The following is a 22509-nucleotide window of genomic DNA, read 5'->3' on the forward strand; positions in this document are numbered from 1 at the left end:
GCGTTCTAAATACCTATTTACAGCTGTCTTCAGGCCAGTCACATGACTCCTGGCCGCTTTACAGCTATGAAACAGGGCTTCTGTGGGAGGAACCATGATCTCCCTCTGACATCAGCCGGTAAGATCACGTGGCTGCTCGGCTCCTCCTGCAAGAGCCCTGTCTCGTAGCTGTAAAGCGGCCATGAGTCATGTGACCTGAAGACAGCTGTAAATAAGTATTTAGAACGCTCGTTTTTTGAAATGGCTTCCATAGTTTGGTATGCCAGGCTCTAATAGAGGGTCTGGCAGTGACCATTTTAGATCTTTAATAGCAGTGGGGGTGGGGGGGGATGAGGCGGAGATGGAGACAGAGAGAGGGAGCTGACAGGAGGGAGGGGAAGAGAGGAGAGTTGAGGGGACAGCAGCGTATGACGGAGGGACGCACTCTGACCACGATGATCAGGGCATTGTAGCCCTGGTCATCGTGGTCGGTATAGAGAGGGCATACAGAAGTGGCAGATGCAGGGGTTTTTTTTTTTTACAGTTTAGAGGGGGCAGATTACACAGCACAAGCACTGTGCTGTGTAATCTGCTTTAACGGACCAGGATGTGTATTTTTTTTTTTGGGTTAACACTTTATTGTCTGTATGTAGTATTTTAAGAAAACTTGATTTTCTTTTAGGACCGGTTTATCGGCCCTTCAAATAATTAGATGCTGGGCAAGTTTACTTGTAATTTGTTTCCCGATTAGAGCCCTCCTTTAGGATTTCATGCTTAATCTGAAACATAACAAAACCCGCTTAGCTGACACATCCCGAGTGAAATCTGAATTCTACATAACAAAAGCTTCCCTTTTTCTATAGAAAACCCTTTGTGAAAGGATAACAGGTTGATAACTTTTTAATAATAGGCCAGTTAAATTGTTATGAATACATTTCCATTCGTTTCTTCCCAATCTCCATTGTGCCAGCTCCCCATCACAGGCTGATTAATCGACACCACAGAATTCTGGGTAATAACTTGTAAATTAGTCCGTCACTTGTGACTTCTTCTCCTCTCATCCAACTAATAACCAGGCAAATGAGAATCTTTTTCATGGCCTCCTCTTGTAATCAGGGGGCGAATCGTAATTGCACGCTCTGTTGTGTTATTTTAAGGAAGTCCACCAAGCTATTTTTATCTAACATGGCCACTTCAAAAAAGCCTATTAGAAATTGCAGAATATTACGACCATCTTAAGGTGTGCGTGAAGGCAAAACTTTCGTTTTTAGTTTTGGATAGAGTGGATTAGAGCCCCTGTAAAGCTTGTATTGCTGTCTGTGTCATTGCTGGGAAGATTCACTCTCGTTATGTGTCCTGGTGACCATTAAGACAGAAAGTGATGGGAAATCCACATTTTTTGAGTTGTCACTGGAACAGGAGTTGAGAGGAAATCATCCAGTGGTGACACCTGTTCTGGTGACAGCTGTCTAAGATGAAAATGCTCTTTACTTCAATGCTCTCCAGCAAAAGATAACTTGATAGGCGTTTTATCCCTTCCATCAAAAACAAAATAAATATGATTTGGCTTAAAGAAACAGTCTTAAAGCGATTTTAAGGCTTCAAGCACATTGGATGTTATAAAAACACCAGTAGCTATAGCTGTAGAATGAGTTTTGCAACGTTTTTTAGCTGTTGCGTTTTTTAAATTTTTTTTTTAGCAAAACTATACTCCCACAAAAGCGTTTCTCCGCATTTTTCAGCTTTTATCAGAGTTAAAGCATTTTTACAGCTGAAAAACCCACTAGTTCTGGGGGTTTTTTTCCAGCCAGAAAACGCTGATAACAGCCTATGTGTGCATTGACACATACGATAACATGCTGGGGAGTTTACTGGCTGTAGAAGAAAATACCTGAAGCCAAAAACAGCAGCTGTATAAACATCCAGTGTACACGAGGCCTAAAGGTTGTATTTTTTTTTTTTAAATAACAAACATGTTATACTTACCTTCTCTGTACAATGGTTTTGCACAAAGCATCCCCAATCCTCTTCTTTTTGGGTCCCCCGCCAGCAGTCCTGGCTCCTCCTCCCTGCCAAGTGCCCCCAATAGTAAGCCTCTTGCTATGGGAGCAATTGAGCAGCCTTGTTCCCTGCTCCTTTGAATGGACATTGTCCATTCACACACAAAGGCGTAGCTCAGCCCTGACACCACTCTCTCCTCATTGGCTCACTGGCTGTGATTGACAGCAGCAGTAGCCAATGAGGAGAGGCAGACCCAGGAAAGCTGCAGCTCTTATGCATATCATTGGATCAAGATGGGGCTCAGGTAAGTATAAGGTAAACAACTGGCTGAGGGGGGAGCTGCACCCAGAAGGTTATTTACCTTAAATGCATAAAAATGCATTAAGGTAAAAAACCTTCTGCCTTTAGAACCACTTTAAGCTGGCCATGGATGGATTGAAAATTGCAGTAGTGCTGATCAGTGTATTCTAACAGTGGAGGAGCCCCCATACAAACATGCATACACCAGGGAGGATTCCTCCATCGACCTTGCTTGTGTGGATGGGTAAAAATCTGTTTGGTTTTTTGTTTTTTATTGTGATCAGCCAGTGGGTTGATAAAAAAAAAAAAACAAAAAAACAAAAAACAAACAAAAAAAAAAAAAAACAAAAACAAAAAAAAGGATCCACCTACGACCAGCTTTAGGTGAAATTTTATTTGAACCTTGGACAAAGGGAAACAAAAAATAACAGAAAACAGCAGAAAATACACTTAACCCATTTAACACACCTCATTAAGCACCTGCTTATATGGTGCCCAAGGTAGGTACCTTTTCTGCCTTAGCCTGGCCCTGGCTGTGAGGGTTTCTACTGATTTGCTGAAATAAATTAATTACTGGTACTTTCTGTCACTCTCCCCTATTTTCATCCTCATTTCAGATGAAGAAACCCGTGTCAGCTGACTTGCAATTTTAGATGGTCTGTTCATGTTTCAAGTGTGAAACTGGATACATCTAACTTATGTATCACCATTTACAGTATCTCACAAAAGTGAGTAGACCCCTCACATTTTTGTAAATATTTTATTATATCTTTTCATGTGACAACACTGAAGAAATGACACTTTGCTACAATGTAAAGTAGTGAGTGCACAGCTTGTATAACAGTGTAAATTTGCTGTCCCCTCAAAATAACTCACACACAGCCATTAATGTCTAAACCGCTGGTAACAAAAGTAAGTACGCCCCTAAGTGAAAATGTCCAAATTGGGCCCAATTAGCCATTTTCCCTCCCTGTTATCATGTGACTCAGTGTTACAAGGTCTCATGTGTGAATGGGGAGCAGGTGTGTTAAATTTGGTGTTATCGCTCTCACTCTCTCATACTGGTCACTGGACGTTCAACATGGCACCTCATGGTAAAGAACTCTCTAAAAGGATCGGAAAAAAAAGAATTGTTGCTCTACATAAAGATGGCCTAGGCCAGGGATATGCAATTAGCAGACCTCCAGCTGTTGTAAAACTACAAGTCCCATCATGCCTCTGCCTCTGGGTGTCATGCTTGTGGCTGTCAGAGTCTTGCAATGCCTCATGGGACTTGTAGTTCTGCAACAGCTGGAGGTCCGCTAATTGCATATCCCTGGCCTAGGCTGTCCTCGCTTCGGCAGGACATATACAAAAAAAAAAAAAAAAAAATGACCTAGGCTATAAGAAGCTTGCCAAGACCCTGAAACTGAGCTGCAGCATGGTGGCTAAGACCATACAGTGGTTTAACAGGACAGGTTCCACTCAGAACAGGCCTCGCCATGGTCGACCAAAGAAGTTGAGTGCACGTGCTCAGTGTCATATCCAGAGGTTGACTTTGGGAAATAGATGTATGAGTGCTGCCAGCATTGCTGCAGAGGCTGAAGGGGTGGGGGGGATCAGCCTGTCAGTGCTCAGACCATACTCCGCATGCTGCATCAAATTGGTCTGCATGGTAGTCGCCCCAGAAGGAAGCTTCTTCTAAAGATGATGCACAAGAAAGCCTGCAAACTGTTTGCGGAGGATAAGCAGACTTAGGACATGGATTACTGGAACCATGTCCTGTGGTCTGATAAACTTATTTGATTCAGATGGTGTCAAGCGTGTGTGGTGGCCACCAGTTGGGGAGTACAAAGACAAGTGTGTCTTGCCTACAGTCAAGCATGGTGGTGGGAGTGTCATGGTCTGGGGCTGCATGAGTGCTGCCGGCACTGGGGAGCTACAGTTCATTGAGGGAACCATGAATGCCAACATGTACTGTGACATACTGAAGCAGAGCATGATCCCCTCCCCTCGGAGACTGGGCCGCAGGGCAGTATTCCAACATGATAATGACCCCAAACACACCACTGCCTTGCTAAAGAAGCTGAGGGTAAAGGTGATGGACTGGCCAAGCATGTCTCTAGACCCAAACCCTATTGAGCATCTGTGGAGCATCCTCAATCGGAAGGTGGAGGAGCGCAAGGTCTCCAACATCCACCAGCTCCGTGATGTCGTCATGGAGGAGTGGAAGAGGACTCTATTGGCAACCTGTGAAGCTCTGGTGAACTCCATGTGCAAGAGGGTTAAATCAATGCTGGAAAAGAATGGTGGCCACACAAAATATTGACACTTTGGGCCCAATTTGGACATTTTCACTTAGGGGCGTACTCACTTTTGTTGCCAGCGGTTTAGAGATGGCTGTGAGTTGAGTTGTTTTGAGGGGACAGTAAATTTACACTGTTATACAAGCTGTACACTCACTACTTTACATTGTTGCTAAGTGTAATTTCTTCAGTGTTGTAACATGAAAAGATATAATAAAATATTTACAAAAATGCGAGGGGTGTACTCACTTTTGTGAGATACTGTATATTTGCATGTATATCGTTTCAATGGTTTATGCTGTAAGGCACTCACTGGTCCATACCAAGGACAGTTTCATTTGAAGGGGCATCAAACAACATTATATACAAATTGGGGGCAGTTTTTCTCTTTTCCCTTTGTTCGGCCACCTCAGATAACTTGTAAATATTTCTGCTATGGGGTGTAGAGCTGGTTTGCTCTGGTCCTTTGAAAAGCAGAGCTATACCCAAAACAACAAGGTAAAAATGAACAGCCCATAGGGCTCGTTCATACTGATTGCACACTAAATGTCCTGTTTTGCTGCAGTGGGGTGGAGTGAAGTGCATTTCAACTCATCACATTGTTTCCTTGTTTTTTTTAAACTTTATTTGAAGTGTCACTTCAGTCATGTCTCTGTCATTTATATACAACATACCGTCTTCAGTTCCTGAAGTTTGGGGTCATTTTCTGCATTAGGCTGAAGGTGTCTCCTGGCTTCACCTGCAAATAGGAAAAAAAAGGCCTTACAGACAAAACAAAAGCAGAAGATGCATACAGTAATTTCTATGTCCCTTGGTAAAGTAAAGATTCCCTCAGCCCACCCAGGACCCACTGAAACCAACAGCAATCTAACCTGCAATCTTCAGCACTTTCTGGTAGTTAGCTCACTATTACCAAAAACTGCCTATGCAGATAGGGGGCATCTGTTGATAAAAAACAAACTGCCCTTGCTACAGGTGTAGGCCATTTACGTACCTCCTGAAGCCTGACTGCAAATCTCCTAGAACGCTGCTAAAAGAAGCCCGTGTTTACTGCTCCCCTTCACATGCGCTTTCTCCCCCCCCCGATGCAGTAGCTCTGAGCTCAGCGTTTGAGAGCTCACTCCTGTGATGTTGGGAGGTGACCAGTAGCAGCTGTCATGTCAAAGCTATGTCCTAGGTGTTTTCCAGTCAGACTTTTGGAGGTATGTAAATGTCCTACACCTATAGCAAGGGTATTATTCAACTTTGGTCAAAACTGCACAGTTTGTTTTTATCTACGGACATCCCTTATCTGCACAGGCAGTTTTTTGGTAAAGATGAACTAACCTGGCCTGCACCTTCCTATTAGCCAGTGAGGTAGCCTCTTATAGCAGTGGGCCAAAAGAAATGTTTAGGAGGGTACAGGCAGATTACAGACAATAGCAAGGATCAAAACTTGCAGATTGCATCACCATTTTGGGGGTCCTTGAGTCCATTTAAAGATGACAGAGTAACATGCACTGCGTGCAATGTTTGCATAAGAGCAAAATTTGGCCAATTCAGCAGGAATTGTCCGAATTTCGATCAGTGCGTGGCCGTCCCAGCTCGTTTGATCAACCTCTGCCAAAGGGATGTGTTGGGTGAATTTAAAAAAATGTAGCACCCTCTAGAAAAATAGTGCAGGTTTTTTCCCTAGGGTAGGTAAAATTTCAGGCTTGGTGATCTGGGCTGGGAGTGGCTCAGGGTAGTGCTGGGTGACGCACAGGTGGCATTACTAGGACCTCCTACTTCTTTCTAGAATGTTCCAGTGTTTTCTAGAAAGAGGCTGGAGGGGGGGGTGGAGCCACCTGGGGTATTCTAAGGAGCCCTGACCAATCCCCAACTTGGATTGGCAGGGGGCAGGCCTCCATAACTACCCAGGGTCAGCTCAGCTGGGAGGGAGTTGATTGGAAGGAAGAATGGAGATGGAGTTTTAGGCTGTCAGGGCCTTTGAAGGAGCTCCCCAGTCTGGGTTGGAGTGACCTTGGGCCTGGGTGCAGATGGGGCCCTCCAAGAAAACATGGAGGTGTCCTGGACAGGAGACACAGGAGGAGCAAGAGAGAACAGCACGAGAACACTGCTGTGCAAGTCTTCAGGAGTTCCACTGAGACAGCCAGGAGGGCTGGTGAGTGAGCACACCATTGGGAGGACTGGGTGGCACGCCTGAGAGGACTGAGGAGCAGTCTGGGATGGGTGCAGAGCCAGTCTGGAGGATGGTGGTGTCAGGGGCAATGGAGCGAGTCAGCTGCAGCCAACATGGATGGCAGTGCTGGGAGCAGTAGCCACAGGGACACCTAGCACTGGGACTTTTCTATTTGCTACACCATAGGGGCCAGCGGTCCCTGCCTGTAAAGGGCACTTGCTTTAGGCCTGGCTGAGCCAGTGTCAGGCATACTAAATCAGTGCTGGCTTGTCTGGAGAAGATTAGTGAGGAAGTGATGTGCAGAAGGAGAAATGTAGTGATGTATATACCGAATGTATATATAGTCCCAAATTGCAACGTTCTGATCACTCGGGTAGCTCATAGGTCCCCATCCCTATCCAAGTTTAATATCCCTCAATAAAAACAAAATGCAAGGACGGCTTTACCGTCTGAGGAGAGTAAAAGTGTGTGCCTGGCTGGGCAGGGCGACAGACAGACCACAATTCTCAGCAGCCCCTACGGGGGGTACCACTACCAAAAAAATAACCATATATGGCCAAGCTTGACCCCTAGAAGCCCTGATTTGTATTTATAGACCTATTGGAGGAATGGATTGGGGCCCATTAATGATGGATGCATTGTAAATGCACTTTTTTTTTTTTTTTTTTCCACCCATCAGAAAAAAAAAGTAAGTGAGAAAAACTTTTTTTCAGCTTCAGAAGTTCAGAGCTCTGTTACAATGACATAATATTACCTTGAGTTTCTATGTTAAATATCATCTGTGAATCACCAGATTGTGCAAACAGATCCATTTGCCCTGCAGGAAAAATTAAAAACAAGACCCAAATAGGGACATTTGTCACAAGGCATCATGGTTATTCCTGATTCTCTAAAGAACACATCACAAGAAATAATACTATTCACAAAGTGGATGGCTTCATTGTCCTTAGAGTACTGAATTTACTGAGAAAAAAGGCTAAAAACATGGATGACATATACTGTGTAAGGGAGCGGTTTTACCTGAAAAAGAATTTGTATTTCTGTCCATCCAGTCCCCAGATTTACACAACACAGAGACCTGATTTTTCTCCACTGTAGCTAAGTATTCCTTATGGGCTTTGTCCCACCCCCCAGCCTGTGATTGGACAGAGGAAAGAGACGCGGAAGACTGAAGAGCTCATCTCTTTGTCCCGCTGCTCTATCCTCCAGTGTATTCCTTGCTAGCACATTAGCATTGCAGCCAGTGCCGAACAAGGTCATCTACAGCCCAGGGCGAACACACCAAACTGTGACACACACCCCCCCCCCCCCCCCCAAGATGGACGCGCTTTATGTGTCAGCAAAAATCCCCACTCCCAAAAAAAAAAAAAAAGCACTAATCTGCATGCTTACCCCCTAAAATTCCCCCTCCGAGTAAAAAATCTGCCCCCTGCTGAAATCCCCCCCCCAAAAAAATCCCCTCCTAGCAAACCCCCCCCCCAATCTACCATATCAGCTCTTCTAGCACATACCCCAAAAATCTGCACTCCTTGCACACCGCCCTCAAATTTCCCCTCCTAGAACAATTCTTACCCCCTGCCACCCTCCAAATTCCCCCTCCAAATACAAATCTCATCCCTCCAATCTCCTTGTAGCAACTCCCTCCCCACCTCACATACCACAGCGCCCAGGGGGGCAGCTGCCCCTCCTGCCCACCCCTGATTGCAGCACATCAGACTGAATCCTTGCGCTTCTTCTCATTCCTAGCTTGAGTTCTGATGTACAAGGCCTGAAAAAGATGTAATCTTATTAAATTCAGGTGCTTACACTGCTTGAAATCAACCACTGAAATCCTGGATACCATTTTAAACAGCACATTGAATTTGTCCCAGTGAAGTTTTAAAATGTTGACTGGTAAGCACAATGGCTGGAATCACTGGCTGTCAGGGTCCAACACTAAGCCCAGTAGCTGACACAATCAGTATCCGGGCTTCTCATGCCCCTACAGAACGCTCCATAGAAGCACTATGTAAAGCTTCCGAATTATGTTTACATTGGAGGTATAGCCATTGCTGTATTGATCTATAACTGCAGCCAGCAATAGATCACAGTTAGAAGTGGCCCGCTGCTGCACAGCTTCATGAGAGGACTGATCTCTTCTGATCTACTGCCATAGAAGAAATTGACCGCACTCACAGGTATGAAGCAAATGGTTGACTTTATTGAAGATAAAAATCCATCAAACGATGAGCAATGACATCCTACACATCAACACAGACAGGCAAAGATTAACGCATTTCACAAATCAGAATTCGCTTAGTCGTAAGATTATGACATTACGCCTAAGCAAACTCTGGTTCGTGAAACGCAATAATCTTTTCAGGTGTGGATGGACTCGCACCTGAAAGTTGGAGAAAAGATCGTGCTCACCTGGAGTGGCTTTGCTCTTTTTTCCTATCTGACGTTGATCTCTTCTGATCCACTGACCTCATCAAGACAACCCTAAATTTGAAGCCAAAAGTGGAATTGTTCCTGTACATGGGGGACAATTGGAAGAGCTAGGATATAAAGTAGAAAGGGTCTCTAGGTTCTTGAAGTATATCTATACCCAAGAATAAATAAGTAATTTATATCCACTTGCCGACCTCTTAATAGCACATTTACTGCTACAGGGTGGCCGTGCTGCGCAAGATCATGTACTGTATATATACACACATGACCCTGCACTTCCGGGTATCGGGCGTGAGTGCGTGCTGCTGCCGGCTCATTCCTGCTGCAAATCAACACAGCAGGAGCTTATCACCAGGCTCTGCAGACCTGATGTCCGCCAGCACCCGCTGATCGTTCTGTACACAGGCAGAATGCCAATCTGTAAACAAGGCAGATTGCCGTTCTGTCAGTACGGAAGGCATGGATCCTGTGTTCCTGTTAATCAGGAACACTGATCTATGCCTTCCACTAGTAAAAACCTCCCCCACTACACTGAAACACCAGCTAGGCACCTATTTAACCCTTTGATTGTCCCTGTTAACCCCTTCCCTGCCATCCCCTCTTCTCTACCATTAGTGCAGTGACAGTGCATATTTTTTAGCACCGATCACTGTATTAGTGTCACTGGTTCCCAAAAGTGTCAGGTGTCTGATTTGTCCGGCACAATATCGCAGTCCCCCTATAAGTCGCTGATCACCGCCATTACTAGTAAAAAAAAATAAATAAAAATTCCATAAATCTATCCCATAGTTTGTAGACACCATAACTTTTGTGCAAACCAATCAATATACGCTTATTGGGGTTTTTTTAACCAAAAGTTTGTAATACATATTAGCCTAAAATGATGAAGAAATTAGATTTTTTACATTTTTTATTGGATAGGTTTTATAGCAGAAATGTAAAAATATGGTTTTGTTTTTTTTAAATTGTCGGTCGTTTTTTTTTTTTTTTTTTTTTTTTATAGCGCAAAAAATAAAACCACAGAGGTGATCAAATACCACCAAAAGAAAGCTCTATTTGTGGGGGAAAAAAGGACATCCATCTTATTTGTGTACAGTGCTGTACACCTGCGCAATTGTCAGCTTAAAGTAACGCAGTGCAGTTTTGCAAAAAATGGTCTCGTCAGTAAGGGGGGGGGTAAATCTTCCGGAGGTCAAGTGGATATTGCTGTGTACCAGTCCTTAGATGTTTTCTCTTTTTCAGGCTCCCCCCCCCCCCCTTAATGTCCCCTGGTGATAATGTCAGTAATGCACTGCCTGTCCTAAGATGGCAATGCTCACTCACTATCATCTTTGGATGAACAGCGTTGTCACTCTAAGGCCCCTTTCACACGGACGGATAGAATTGTGCTTTACGCTGCGGATTTTCTATTTTTCTACCGCAGCTAAAAGCACACGATGCTTTCCTATGGCCCCATTCACACACTGCGTTTAGCTGCGATTTAGTTACATGCGGTTTGGTGCGGATAGAAAAAAATAGAATTGACTGCGTCCAGGAGCGATTTAGTGCAGCTATATGCACATAACCGCATGTCAACAATATCAAAAAACAATAAGGGAAGGTCTACCGCAGCTAAACGCAACCACATGTAACTGCACGTAAACGCAGGTAATTGCACTGTACAAATGCAGCTGATGGCAGTGCCTGGAGTCTTCAATTTAACATAACATATTATATGCTTTTAACTGCGGCAGAACAGCAGTCCGTGTGAAAGGCGCCTTAGACAGGAAGTATGTTAGGACTACAGAGCACCTCCCCTGTTCCTTATAACATAGGGAGAACGTTTTCTGTTATCATACCGCACTTCCAGATAACGATGTTTTAGATAAGATTGTAGAGGAAAGCATTCTGGCGGGATCAACAGGTGTTATTTTGCACTTGTCAAACACAAATAACAAAACACTTAATGTTTTCCAATAATTAACAGACCAAAAGGGAGCAGATGAGAAGTTCATTGTTCGGGTTTACATGTATAAAGAAAGATTGCATAGCCCATAGACATCCCATCACTACATAAAGATATATCTTATAAACTCACCTCCTCAGGACTTTCCGTGTTACCCAGAGACCTTTGCTATGTCGGCCTGTATTATGTCCCGCACTCAGGAGGCATGTAATGCTGAGCTCACTGCTACACCTCGGAAACATGAGGCGTCATATGTGATGTAGGCCCTTCACTTCCTCATCCTGCGTGTTTCAGTATTGAAAGCGTGATGATGACACAAAGTTTTGGGTGAAGCAAAATACAAAAACTTCCCCATTTCTTTGTGTCTCTGGTACACACAGGGCTCGGGTAAATCTGCCTGAGAAACAATGCCAGTGCTTACAGCAGACATTCTGCAATCAGTTTAAAAGTAACAAACTGTAAATGCATACAAATAGAATACTATTTAGCTGTTTTCTTGGAGTTCAACTTTAAATCACACACATAAAATACACTATATTACCAAAAGTATTGGGACACTCTATATATATATATATATATATATATATATATATATATATATACACACACACACACACACACACACACACACACACACACACACACACACACGAACTTTAATAGCATCCCAGTCTTAGTCCGTAGGGTTCAATATTGAGTTGGCCCTCCCTTTGCAGCTATAACAGCTTCAACTCTTCAGGGAAGGCTGTCCGCAAGGTTAAGGAGTGTGTCTATGGGAATGTTTGACCATTCTTCCAGAAGCGCATTTGTGAGGTCAGGCACTGATGTTGGAGAGAAGGCCTGGCTAGCAGTCTCTGTTCTAATTCATCCCAAAGGTGTTCTATCGGGTTGAGGTCAGGACTCTGTGCAGGCCAGTTAAGTTCCTACATTCCAAACTCGCTCATCCATGTCTTTATGGACCTTGTTTTGTGCACTGGTGCGCAGTCATGTTGGTACAGGAAGGGGCCTGTCCAAAATGTTTTGGTATGCTGACGCCTTAAAGACAACCCCACACCATAATCCCTCCTCCACCAAATGAATTGGACCAGTGCACAAAGCAAGGTCCATAAAGACATGGATGAGAGAGTTTGGGAAATATTTAAAGATATATTGTCTGAGAAAAATAATCTGTCTGCTGGTCATATGATAAATGTTTTCATTCCCTAATAATTATTATTATACAGGATTTATATAGCGCCAACAGTTTATGCAGCGCTTTACAACTTGAGGGTAGACTGTACTACAATACACTTTAATATAGTATTAATATAGTTTAATATAGTAGGAATCAGAGAGCCCTGCTCATTAGAGTCAATCCCATTTCCCACTCCCCACCCTCTTTTTTATTCCCCAATTTCTGCTGTCTTCTGGGGTGCCTGGAGTCTTACCTCTTCTTGTGTTGGAAGTCCTTCCCTCAGCTCTGAATGCCACTCTTAACAGCATGTGAGCACCATTCACTGCAGTAGAGTTATGAGCCCAGGCTGGTCTGATGATGCTTCCACAGGGGGCGGGTCCATGACAGCCTGGGTTCACAGGGAGGAGTGGAATGATGCTGGCTGTCATTCACCCTGAAGTTGGGCAGGGACAACTGAAAGAGGAGGATGTGGAGATCTGCTCCACAGTATGGAAGGCACATGCAGTGCCCTAAACAAAAATACAGAGCATCGTGGCGGGAAGACCAGATACAAAAATCAACTTGATGTTCTTTTATTTTAAAGCTAAAACATTTCCTTTGAAGTCTAACTATATGCAGAATGATGTACAAAAACAACACAGTCCATGCATGGACTGGACAGGGTCACCAGCTATTCTGCTGAAAAATAAAATGAGGTGTTATTTACAATTTTTAACGTGATCGTAATGCAAAGCCTTCTTTAAAAAGCTAACAGCTTCTTTATTCCGAGCCTTTTAAATTTTGAAAAGCAGCTTCAAAAGGTCCACGACTTGTAATGTTCAAACTCGTGGCACAAAGATCCTGTTTTACTTACGCAGTCCATGTATCGGTAGAGGAGAGATCTGAAGTCCGTTGCATAAATGCTGACTGTGCTGGGTCTGAAAATAAATTGCTTTTCGGTATTTTGGGCTGTGACTGATGCAGACATTATCTGTAATTACGTCTAACGGCATTTACTTCAAAAGAGTTCATTATATATAATGCATCAATTTTTTTTTCTTTAATAAAAAAGTCACAAAGAAAGCATTTTATCTTGTCATAAGTTATACTGGAAGCAGAGACTGCACGCTTCTCCTTGCCAAAACTGTCCCAAAGGGAAAATTCTGTTGCCCATGGCAGACAGACACTCTTCAAGTTCCTAGTGGAAGGGAAAGTTTGTTGCTAAGGGCAACACAGCTAGAATGTCTTCAGACCAGATTTGCCAGTCAATGTGGGCTACTTTAAAAGTTGTGTTGGCCCTTTTCACGCTAGGGAGGGCGATATATATCTAGTGGATTTCAGGCTATATTCTCTGCAAATAGGATGTTATTCATTAAAAAAAAAAAAAAAAAAAAAAAGAAGTGTGAATGGGGGACATACAACTTTTTGGCCACTAGATGGTGCTTACCATCATAGGAAATAAGTGTGCTCCTGAGTGCCATCTAGTGCCCATAATGCAGGATCAAGCAATTTTGCCCCATTTGCACATAACAAATTTACATGCAGTTTCAAGGAATGAACATTAATGTGATTTTATTTTTATCAACACACTTCTACATGTAAAAGTTGATGTGTGGTGTGCTCCTATTGAACGCAATGGGCAAATTTTACAGGCGTCCTAAGTTTAAAGATCTGTGAACCCAAGAAGCGTAGCTGCGGCATTTGTGTACAGCCCTGTCAGGCTGTAATGTTAGCATTCGGGTGGGTGGCTGGGAATGGTAAAAACATGACTCAGCCACCTGTTCTTACAGCCCCACAGCTGCATGTGTGAAAGAGCACTATCCCTGGAATTCAGGGGTATGAAGCTTTTTGGGAGTTCCTTCTGTGTTTGAGAGTCCTGCTGCGCTGTGTCTACCTGCAGCGTGAGACTTCACAGACCTCCTTACAGCTTTCCCCCTTCTCCATCGGTCTGTATAACTTCCATTTTACAAACTTAGATCCTCCTCATATTTTGGGCCCCAGTGCATGTGTCAGCTTACCGCTGGTCTGTGAATCGGACTCCAGTGGGGCTGTTGGATGTGAGGAAAGGGGGGGTTATTTACCTTTTCCTTTCCCTTCCTCTACGCCAGTTTTTTCAATCCATCTCATACTGACCGTTGTCCGTTGGATGTGGCCCTTGGGGGACCCCTCGCCTCAGTTTATTCCTCACTTTTAAAAGTTTATTTGGATGCGTCTATGTACTTTTTTGCTATTATGATACAATGTACTTCCTTGAGACCCCCTGATGAAGGAGACTACGGTTCATCTCTGAAACATCATTGGGTTTAGGATTTTGTATCATGTCTATTCTGCCAAACGTAAGTACATCATAATGCATCCATTTGTACTTGTCTATTCTTTATTTATGTGTTTTTCTGTCTTTATGTAACAAACTTTATATATTTTTCCATAATTTGTGCTATGGTAGTGCCTTTAAAGTTCCACCCCTAGGGGGTTTCTCCATTACCATGTTTATTTGGGATGTGGCACACCTTTATTGGTAGTAGCCGTGTTTGGATGTTCCTGTTTCATTCATAAAGACTGGTGTAAACAGATTTTGCAAAAGTGTCTTAAATGCGTTCCAAAAGTGGCAGAGCGTGCGCCAAATTCATGTATCTGTCTAGCACTTGTACTTTAACCACTTCCATACCGTGCAAATTCCAGCACTAATATATATAACAGTGTAAATTTGCTGTCCCCTCAAAATAACTCAACACACAGCCATCAATGTCTAAACCTCTAGCAACAAAAGTGAGTACACCCCTAAGTGAAATTGTCCAAATTGGGCCCAAAGTGTCAATATTTTGTGTGGACACCATTATTTTCCAGCACTGCCTTAACTCCCTTGGACATGGAGTTCCACAGAGCTTCACAGGTTGCCACTGAAGTCCTCTTCCACTCCTCCATGATGACATAGCGGAGTAGTGGATATTAGAGACCTTGCCTTCTCCACCTTCCACTTGAGGATGCCCCACAGATGCTCAATAGGGTTTAGCTCTGGAGACATGCTTGGACAGTCCATCACCTTTACCCTCAGCTTCTTTAGCAAGGCAGTGGTCATCTTGGAGGTGTGTTTGGGGTCATTATGTTGGAATACTGCCCTGTGGCCCAGTCTCCAAAAGGGAGGGGGGGGGGATCATGATCTGCTTCAGTATGTCACAGTACATGTTGGCATTCATGGTTCCCTCAATGAACTGTAGCTCCCCAGTGCCGGCAGCACTCATGCAGCCCCAGACCATGACACCCCCACCACCATGCTCAGAGAGTTCCAGTAAGAGAGTGAGAGCGATAACACAAAATTTAAAACACACCTGCTCCCCATTCACACATGAAACCTTGTAATACTAATGAGTCACATGACACCGGGGATGGAAAATGGCCCCTCTCTCTCTCAGTTTCACTTTAGCTAATAAAAAACACAAGACCATTTGTAACTGTTAAAGTCACATTTTAATAAATTGATACTTATATCAACAAAAGTCCAAAAAGAGTTATGTGCAATAAATACAAGAATGTTTAATACAAAAAGTCAAGTGGTATAAATAGCAAGTCAAGTACAGGTTAATCCAACGCTCAAACACACCACAAGTCTACACAGCGAGACCAGAATGTTTCTCCGGGCACACGCAACAGTAATGCAGCCAGTGAAAGCTTTTTAGTTTGCGTTATGTCCATTTCTTTTGTATAATTTAGATAAAATGACTCAGATCACAACATGCAATTTAATGTTCTTTCAAGTTTGAAACACAAATTGCAAAAAACAGCAGAAACAAGTTCAAGTCTTCGAAATAAGGTCAAATAAATACTTAAGGTCTATAAAAGGGATTGTCCATCTTGAAGAAAAAAAACAAAAAAACAACAGCATTTCATACAGCAAACTAGCACACCCTCAAGTGGGCAAAAGCTTGTGAATCTAAACGTTATCGAGGTCAATTAACAGAATTCATGAAGCCTATTCAGTGAGGTTGTGCTAAAAGCAATATAAAAGTAATGTGTAAAGAGGAATAGGGACAGCAAGCTGGCTAAAAGGTTTAACTCCTGCAAGGTCTATTTTTTTCCAACAAAGTTGATTTAAAGGCTAAATCCACTTTAGATTATGTTTCACATTACATCTATATTAAGGGGTTAACATGATGCTTGGTCGCATAAAATTATCCCCGAATACCAAACTGCCTCCTACTTGCATAAATCGTGGGGTGATTTTTGCCTGCAGCATTTTGTAATTATCTCAGTTTAGCAGGGCCACATACAGCCGTTTCATCAAAGTCTGAGATTTCTCAATGGAAAAATCGCTACAAGTCCCAAATGCCATCACGGTAGAGAGACTATTGCAGAGTGCCCCAGGGATCCCTCTTTAAGCCATAGTTTAGCCACACTTCCTCCAGCCCCATAAACAGATCCATACGCCTGTCGCATTGCACCTGTGACGTGCATATCATAAATGCAATGCTCTGCAGGCTTCAACGCAAAAAAAGTAGTAAATGCAAGTTATGAGATCAATGGACTGTGCCTTTAAGATCTATGGTGTCTTATTCTAATAGTCCTATGGATCTCTACAAAGCTTGTCTCAGCACAAGGGCAGAGGTAAACCCCAATTACCATTAGGAGGATACATAAAATTAAAAAGGGGCTTATTCCCATGGACCAGCCAAACCACAGTAGAATACAAGGCTTGTAATGGTACATATATAATAATTTATGTTGATCAAAGAATTTACATGCACCATAAAAAAAGTCCCATATTCTACGGTGGTTTGGCTTGTTCATGGGAATAAGCCCTTTGTTTGTTTTTATGTATAATATGATTGGATGTGGTACATACAGGGGGGCTCCAGTACTTGTCACCCATACATGGTGGTCGTTACCATTCCATGATAAGGTCACAGACTCAACCTCAGTTCACTGGAAACATTACAAAGATGTCAACTGTTTCTAATAAATTCCCTGGTTAACCAGGCCTGCCTACAAGGAAGATTCACTTGAGTCTGATAGACATATTTTAAAGTATAGATTGTTGCTGTGGGAATAGGCATATGGCTATTATGGCTGCCCTTGAAGAATGGAATTTCATGACCGCTACAAATTTCTCTGCTCAAGCATCTGAAACAAGAACCATCTGTTTTGCCCCATTAATTTAAAAAAAAAAAAAAAAAAAAAACACCTTCTTCAATGGTTAATTTCCAGTGAAGGCTTGAATGTGACTCATGGAAATGAGGCAACCAAGAACATCGAATTCAGATGTCCGAATTTGCTACCAGGGTAATACAAAGTGCTGGAATACTGGAAGGTCAATAAAGCTGCCTAGTTATGAGAAAACAAACATGGCATGGCACCTCTTATCCAGTGGCATGGCACCCTTAGCCAGAGGACCACATACATGAAGGCACTAAGATAGTGATCTATAACACAAGCTAAAAAATACCAAGCACATTGGAACGTCATAGGCTCATTATCACCCCCTAGGGAAACGATCTATATCACTCTGCACAAAATACCAAGCACATTGGAACGTCATAGGCTCATTATCACCCCCTAGGGAAACGATCTATATCACTCTGCACAAAATACCAAGCACATTGGAACGTCATAGGCTCATTATCCCCCCCCGGGAAACCTTATGATTGGCACAGGAGACGCTCAGACTGGGTTGCATATTATCCTTGTAGACTGGCAACACTGACTGCTTTCAGAAAATGCCAGACATGCATTTCTCAGATTTCAGGACTTTCAGAGCCACTGACCTGATGCAAGCATGCAGCAAGTGAAGTCAAAACTTAATCTGCATAAAAATTCTGCATTAGTACGGAAGCCTGGGACATCCAAATAACTGGCCTTCCCAGGAGGAAAGGTCAGCAGTGGCACCCTTTATATTATAATAAGTGTACTTCCTAGACGTTTAAAGCTAAACTCCAGGCAAAAAACTAAGCACAGAGATATATACAAGAGAGAGGTTTTACATGGCAAAGGATTTGTAAGGTTGTCCATTCAGTCCTGAGATTTACACAGATCTGCCACTTAGCACAGCCAGGCTGAGGACACCACTTAGTTACAGTGGTGTTACGTCTCCAGGACAGGGCAGCTGCAGGCTGATGAGCTCATCCCTCTGCTCTTTCCCAGTAGAAAGTTTCTGGTCATTATGTTTGTATGCAGCACACCTGATTGCTCCCAGTGCTGCCCCTCTCCCCTTTACCAGTCTGAGCTCTGCTGTACAGGGACTGCTAGAGGCCCATACCTATCCAATCCAAATGCAGGTGCTTGCACTGCTTGAGTTCACAAAAAAAAAAAAAAAAAAAAAAACACGTTACATTTTAATGATTGCAGAATTGCATTAATCTGTGATTTTTTTTTTATCAGACTGGAGTTCAGCTTTAACATCTGCCTTGCAAATGACTTATAAATGGCTATGAAGTCTATTAATTCAAGAGACTGACACTCAGTATTAACATTTCATTAAATCTCAACAAATAGCTACAATTCAATAACAGTTCTGTCAGTGGAATGAGAAATCTTTGGTAGTGTGTTAGCTGGGGGCAGAATCCGGTCCTGTAAGTTTGATGTTAATTCATGTTAATATACAACATTGTTATTCAACCCTTAGAAAACAGCTTCACTTATTTTGGTTCTGGGCTGAGATGCATAACCTTGTGGGTAATCAAGTCAATGGCATTTAATGCAGTACTTTGATCTGCCTACATTTGGCTTTCCCTGATGCATTCTTTCTCCCTTTTTTTAAAATTTTTTTTATTTTTTTAGCATGTCAAAATTGTAAATAAAACCTTTTGGTTTTCATTAAATACCTTAAGATCCAGTGATGTCATTACTGGATCTCTGTGTATCTCTTAGCAATGTAGGCAGATCATGACTGGTGGGAGGGATTGGGTGTTCTTAGGCAGACTATTTCAGTGCAGACTGCCCTATGCAATGCCATGCGAGTCTCCATGATTTATAGAAGTGAAATCCAATGAATGAAAGGGGTGGGCCAGGGACAGTGAGGCTGGGAAGGAAAGGGTTAGATAATGCTGGATAGAGGTTTTGAATAGAGTAGGGAAGGGTTAAAACCCCTCTGTCAGGTTGTTTTCTGCTGTCTGTGTCCTGCTGGGAAGATCTCTTCATTTCCTGTATTGGAGAACATTGAGAGGGAATCTCCCACAAGTGAGGGGATTCTCCACCTTAGATAAGGGTCACCAATGGAAGACATTGCCCATGTTTCTGTCTTGTTGCTCAGCAGGAAAAATAGGGGAATGAATCTCCCCTGAGGAGGACACAGACTGGTCAAAAAGGAGGGTCCAAAAAAAGTTCCCTTTATGTACACATAACTGGTTGCCAACTCTGTAGTGGTATGGAAACGGTTGACTAGGGGAGCCAATCAGACCCAAGGGGAAGTGACGGGAAGTTTCCTCAAATTGAGGGAAATTACCCTCTCACACAGTTGTCATTCAAAAACAGGTGTCCCCAATGGAAATGCTCTGTATGGTCCTTTGCAGTTACTGCCAAATGCCCATTGCCTCCAGGAATAAGGAAGCATGTGACCTCCTCCCATGATGGAGCAGATTACTCCGTTGCTCCCTGCAAGCTCAGATATCTGGTATTTTGCAGCGGCTGCAACATAGGAAGAAATGGTGGGAAGTCTGATAAAACCTCATTGTGGGAGAGGTCTTAAAGAGATCCTGTCACTTCGGTCTGAAAGGAAGAAGCGATAGATCTCTTTATAGAAAACTGGCCATGAGAGTAATCTGTAAGCAGACAGTTGCTACCTTTATCTGAAAGCTAGAGCTGACTGGCTGTCATGCTGATCCAATATCTACATGACTTTCTGGGTCAATGATTCACAGAAAGTATAGAAAGATAAAGAATTCAGTCTTTTCCTGACTTGAATTGAATGTACGCTTTGTTCTGGATTTGAGAAACTGGCACCAGACACAGCCAGAAAACTAGCATTTTCAGAAGGGGGTCAGCAATGGTAAACATCCTCCCTATTTCTCTCATCACAAGTGCACTTTATAAAAAAATTTTTTTGTCGAATATGACAGATAAAGGGTTGATCACCAACGCCATTTGTCCCAGTCTACACTAACTGCCCCACAAAAACCACAGACCACAAGAATTCGAAAAGACAGGAATTTGCTTTCCGAATGAAGGCTGCTAGGGAGAAATAAAAAATATTCAACTCACACTGGTATGCTCATGAGACAGAAATGTATCCAGTTATATAAAAAGTAGCAATATTCTGTTAATGTATCCAAGTGTGATATCGCATGACACAGAATCACCCACACCGAAAAAAATACAACTTCGAAAGTAACTCCACCTTTACACCAAAAATTTAAAAAAAGAATTCCAAATATCCTCCTCACCAATCAATGCTGCACTCATCTGCTGTGTGGGTTGGCTTTCACCACCCATGTCTGCCAGTGTACTGATCCTTACACTTTTAAACTCCATACACAGCCCTGGAAGCTGCATAGCCACATAATGCCAGCAATAGCTAGCAGTCACATGACAGTGCTGACCAATGACAGGCTATTCTACAGCCAAGAAGAAAAGACCGTCAGTGGTTAGTGCAGTCAACTGAGCTGACCAATGACTGCTAGCCATTGCTGGTAATATGCAGCTATATCGCCTTTGTAGTCTGGTACGGAGAATAAAAAAAAAACGTGTACAGATTGGTTCTCCGGCATTTGTGGGCAGCATAAAATTATCGGCAAAAGCAGATAAGTGCAGCGATGACCGTTGTGGTGGGGAGGGTGTTTGCAATTCTTCTTTAAAATGTGTGATGTAAAGGTGGAAATACCTTATGAAGTAAAAGGCAGTCTACATGGAACATAAAGCCAATGTTCATAAGAGAGAGAAAGCCAAGTGATCCAGCCTTGAAGCTTTGAGGAGACCAGTAAGGAGCGTTCCTACAACTATAAATATCAAAGCACCATAAAGAGCACACCGACATGGAGTAACAAGACTTCTCTAAAGTATAAAACAATAGTAATGCACTCACTGGTATAAATCTTTGCACAGCTTATGTGTAGGTAGAGGTGTGACAAACCAGGAACCTTCACTTGTGGTCATCAATGTTGGTATCCAGCAAAAGCAGAGCAATGGGTCCAGTGCTTGGAAAGCACACAAAGCCACCGTTGTGAAGTTGGTTTGAACCTATGAGAAGACTTTCTACACTATGCTCTTTGTTGTGCTTTGATATATTACAACTGAACTCAGCCTAGATTGCAAACATACCCCAACATATGGACGCTCGTGGCTCCACATAATATACAGGTCCAAATTGGTTTCTTTAGTTAAATGTTCTTATGTACAAAGCAGTGGTTCTGATCTGCGGAAGTCTCTGTATTGATGTCCAACATGAGTAACTGGTGTTTTAGGATAGCAGACATAAGGCACAGGGAAGACTTGCAGACTGGCCTTTTCTGACCGGTAAATCATTCCACATTCTTGTACTTTGTAAACAGGTTATATAACACTCTCAGTGTCGACTTCAGGTCCAGGTTAACAATGTCTGGAAGGAGAGAAAAACAAACAGCTTACACTTTATAGACCTTCCCTGGCATTAAATAGCTATATAGTTATTAAAAAGAAAACACACACTATTATGGAGAACTTGTCAGGTCTCAAGATATAAACCTGCCAGTACCATGCAACACAAGAGAGTATACTTACCTCCCCAGCGGCCTGTACCTCCACTAACCCTACACTGCATTTGACATTTCCAGGAGTCAGATACACATGTTTTGTCCCAACTCTGGCATCACTGCAAAATCCTGTATAGATGTAAAAAGGTCAGAGGAAGGAATCACAGCATTGGCCCGGGAAGTGGCGGGCACAGGGAATGAACATTCCCAAAGATGTTGAATATCAAGGAAGCTTATGGGGGCTACAGCACAGGAACAGAGGGGAAAGGGACACACAAGCCTCCTGAGAGGGGAATATACAGTGCATACTATTGCAGAGTACTGGTATTAAATCTTTTGAGACCTGACAGGGTCTCTTTAACCACTTCAATACTGGGCACTTTCACCCCCTTGCTTCCCAGACCAATTTTCAGTGCTGTCACATGAATGACAATTGCGCGGTAATGTAACACTGTAGCCAAATTAAATTTTTATCATTTTTTTCAAACAAAAATAACTTCTTTTTTGGTGGCATTTAATCACCGCTGGGGTTTTTTTTATCTTTTACGCTACAAATAAAAAAAAAGACTGAAAATTTTCCATAAAAATACATTTTACTT

General features: G+C 42.8%; 2 protein-coding genes across 5 annotated transcripts in view; both read right to left on the bottom strand.

The window, feature by feature from the left end:
* PARVG (parvin gamma) overlaps positions 1-11411 on the bottom strand; it is an 85608-nt gene extending 74197 nt beyond the window's left edge. The window contains exons 1-4 of one of the 2 annotated variants that reach the window (XM_073621939.1): positions 11234-11411; positions 9136-9237; positions 7481-7543; positions 5240-5304 (exon numbers count right to left, since the gene is read on the bottom strand). In XM_073621939.1, coding sequence (XP_073478040.1) covers positions 5240-5304; positions 7481-7538 — 123 coding nt within the window. In that variant the 5' untranslated portion in view covers positions 7539-7543; positions 9136-9237; positions 11234-11411. The remainder of the gene's footprint in view (positions 1-5239; positions 5305-7480; positions 7544-9135; positions 9238-11233) is intronic. The other variant, XM_073621938.1, reaches the window with a different exon arrangement.
* A 4288-nt stretch (positions 11412-15699) lies between these two features.
* PARVB (parvin beta) overlaps positions 15700-22509 on the bottom strand; it is a 64594-nt gene continuing 57784 nt past the window's right edge. For all 3 annotated transcript variants that reach the window (XM_073621940.1, XM_073621943.1, XM_073621941.1), the window contains exon 13: positions 15700-21777. In XM_073621940.1, the coding sequence (XP_073478041.1) occupies positions 21701-21777 (77 nt within the window). In that variant the 3' untranslated portion in view covers positions 15700-21700. The remainder of the gene's footprint in view (positions 21778-22509) is intronic.

This window comes from Aquarana catesbeiana, linkage group LG03 (assembly GCF_042186555.1).
Source record: "Aquarana catesbeiana isolate 2022-GZ linkage group LG03, ASM4218655v1, whole genome shotgun sequence".
Taxonomy (NCBI): Eukaryota; Metazoa; Chordata; class Amphibia; order Anura; family Ranidae; genus Aquarana; species Aquarana catesbeiana.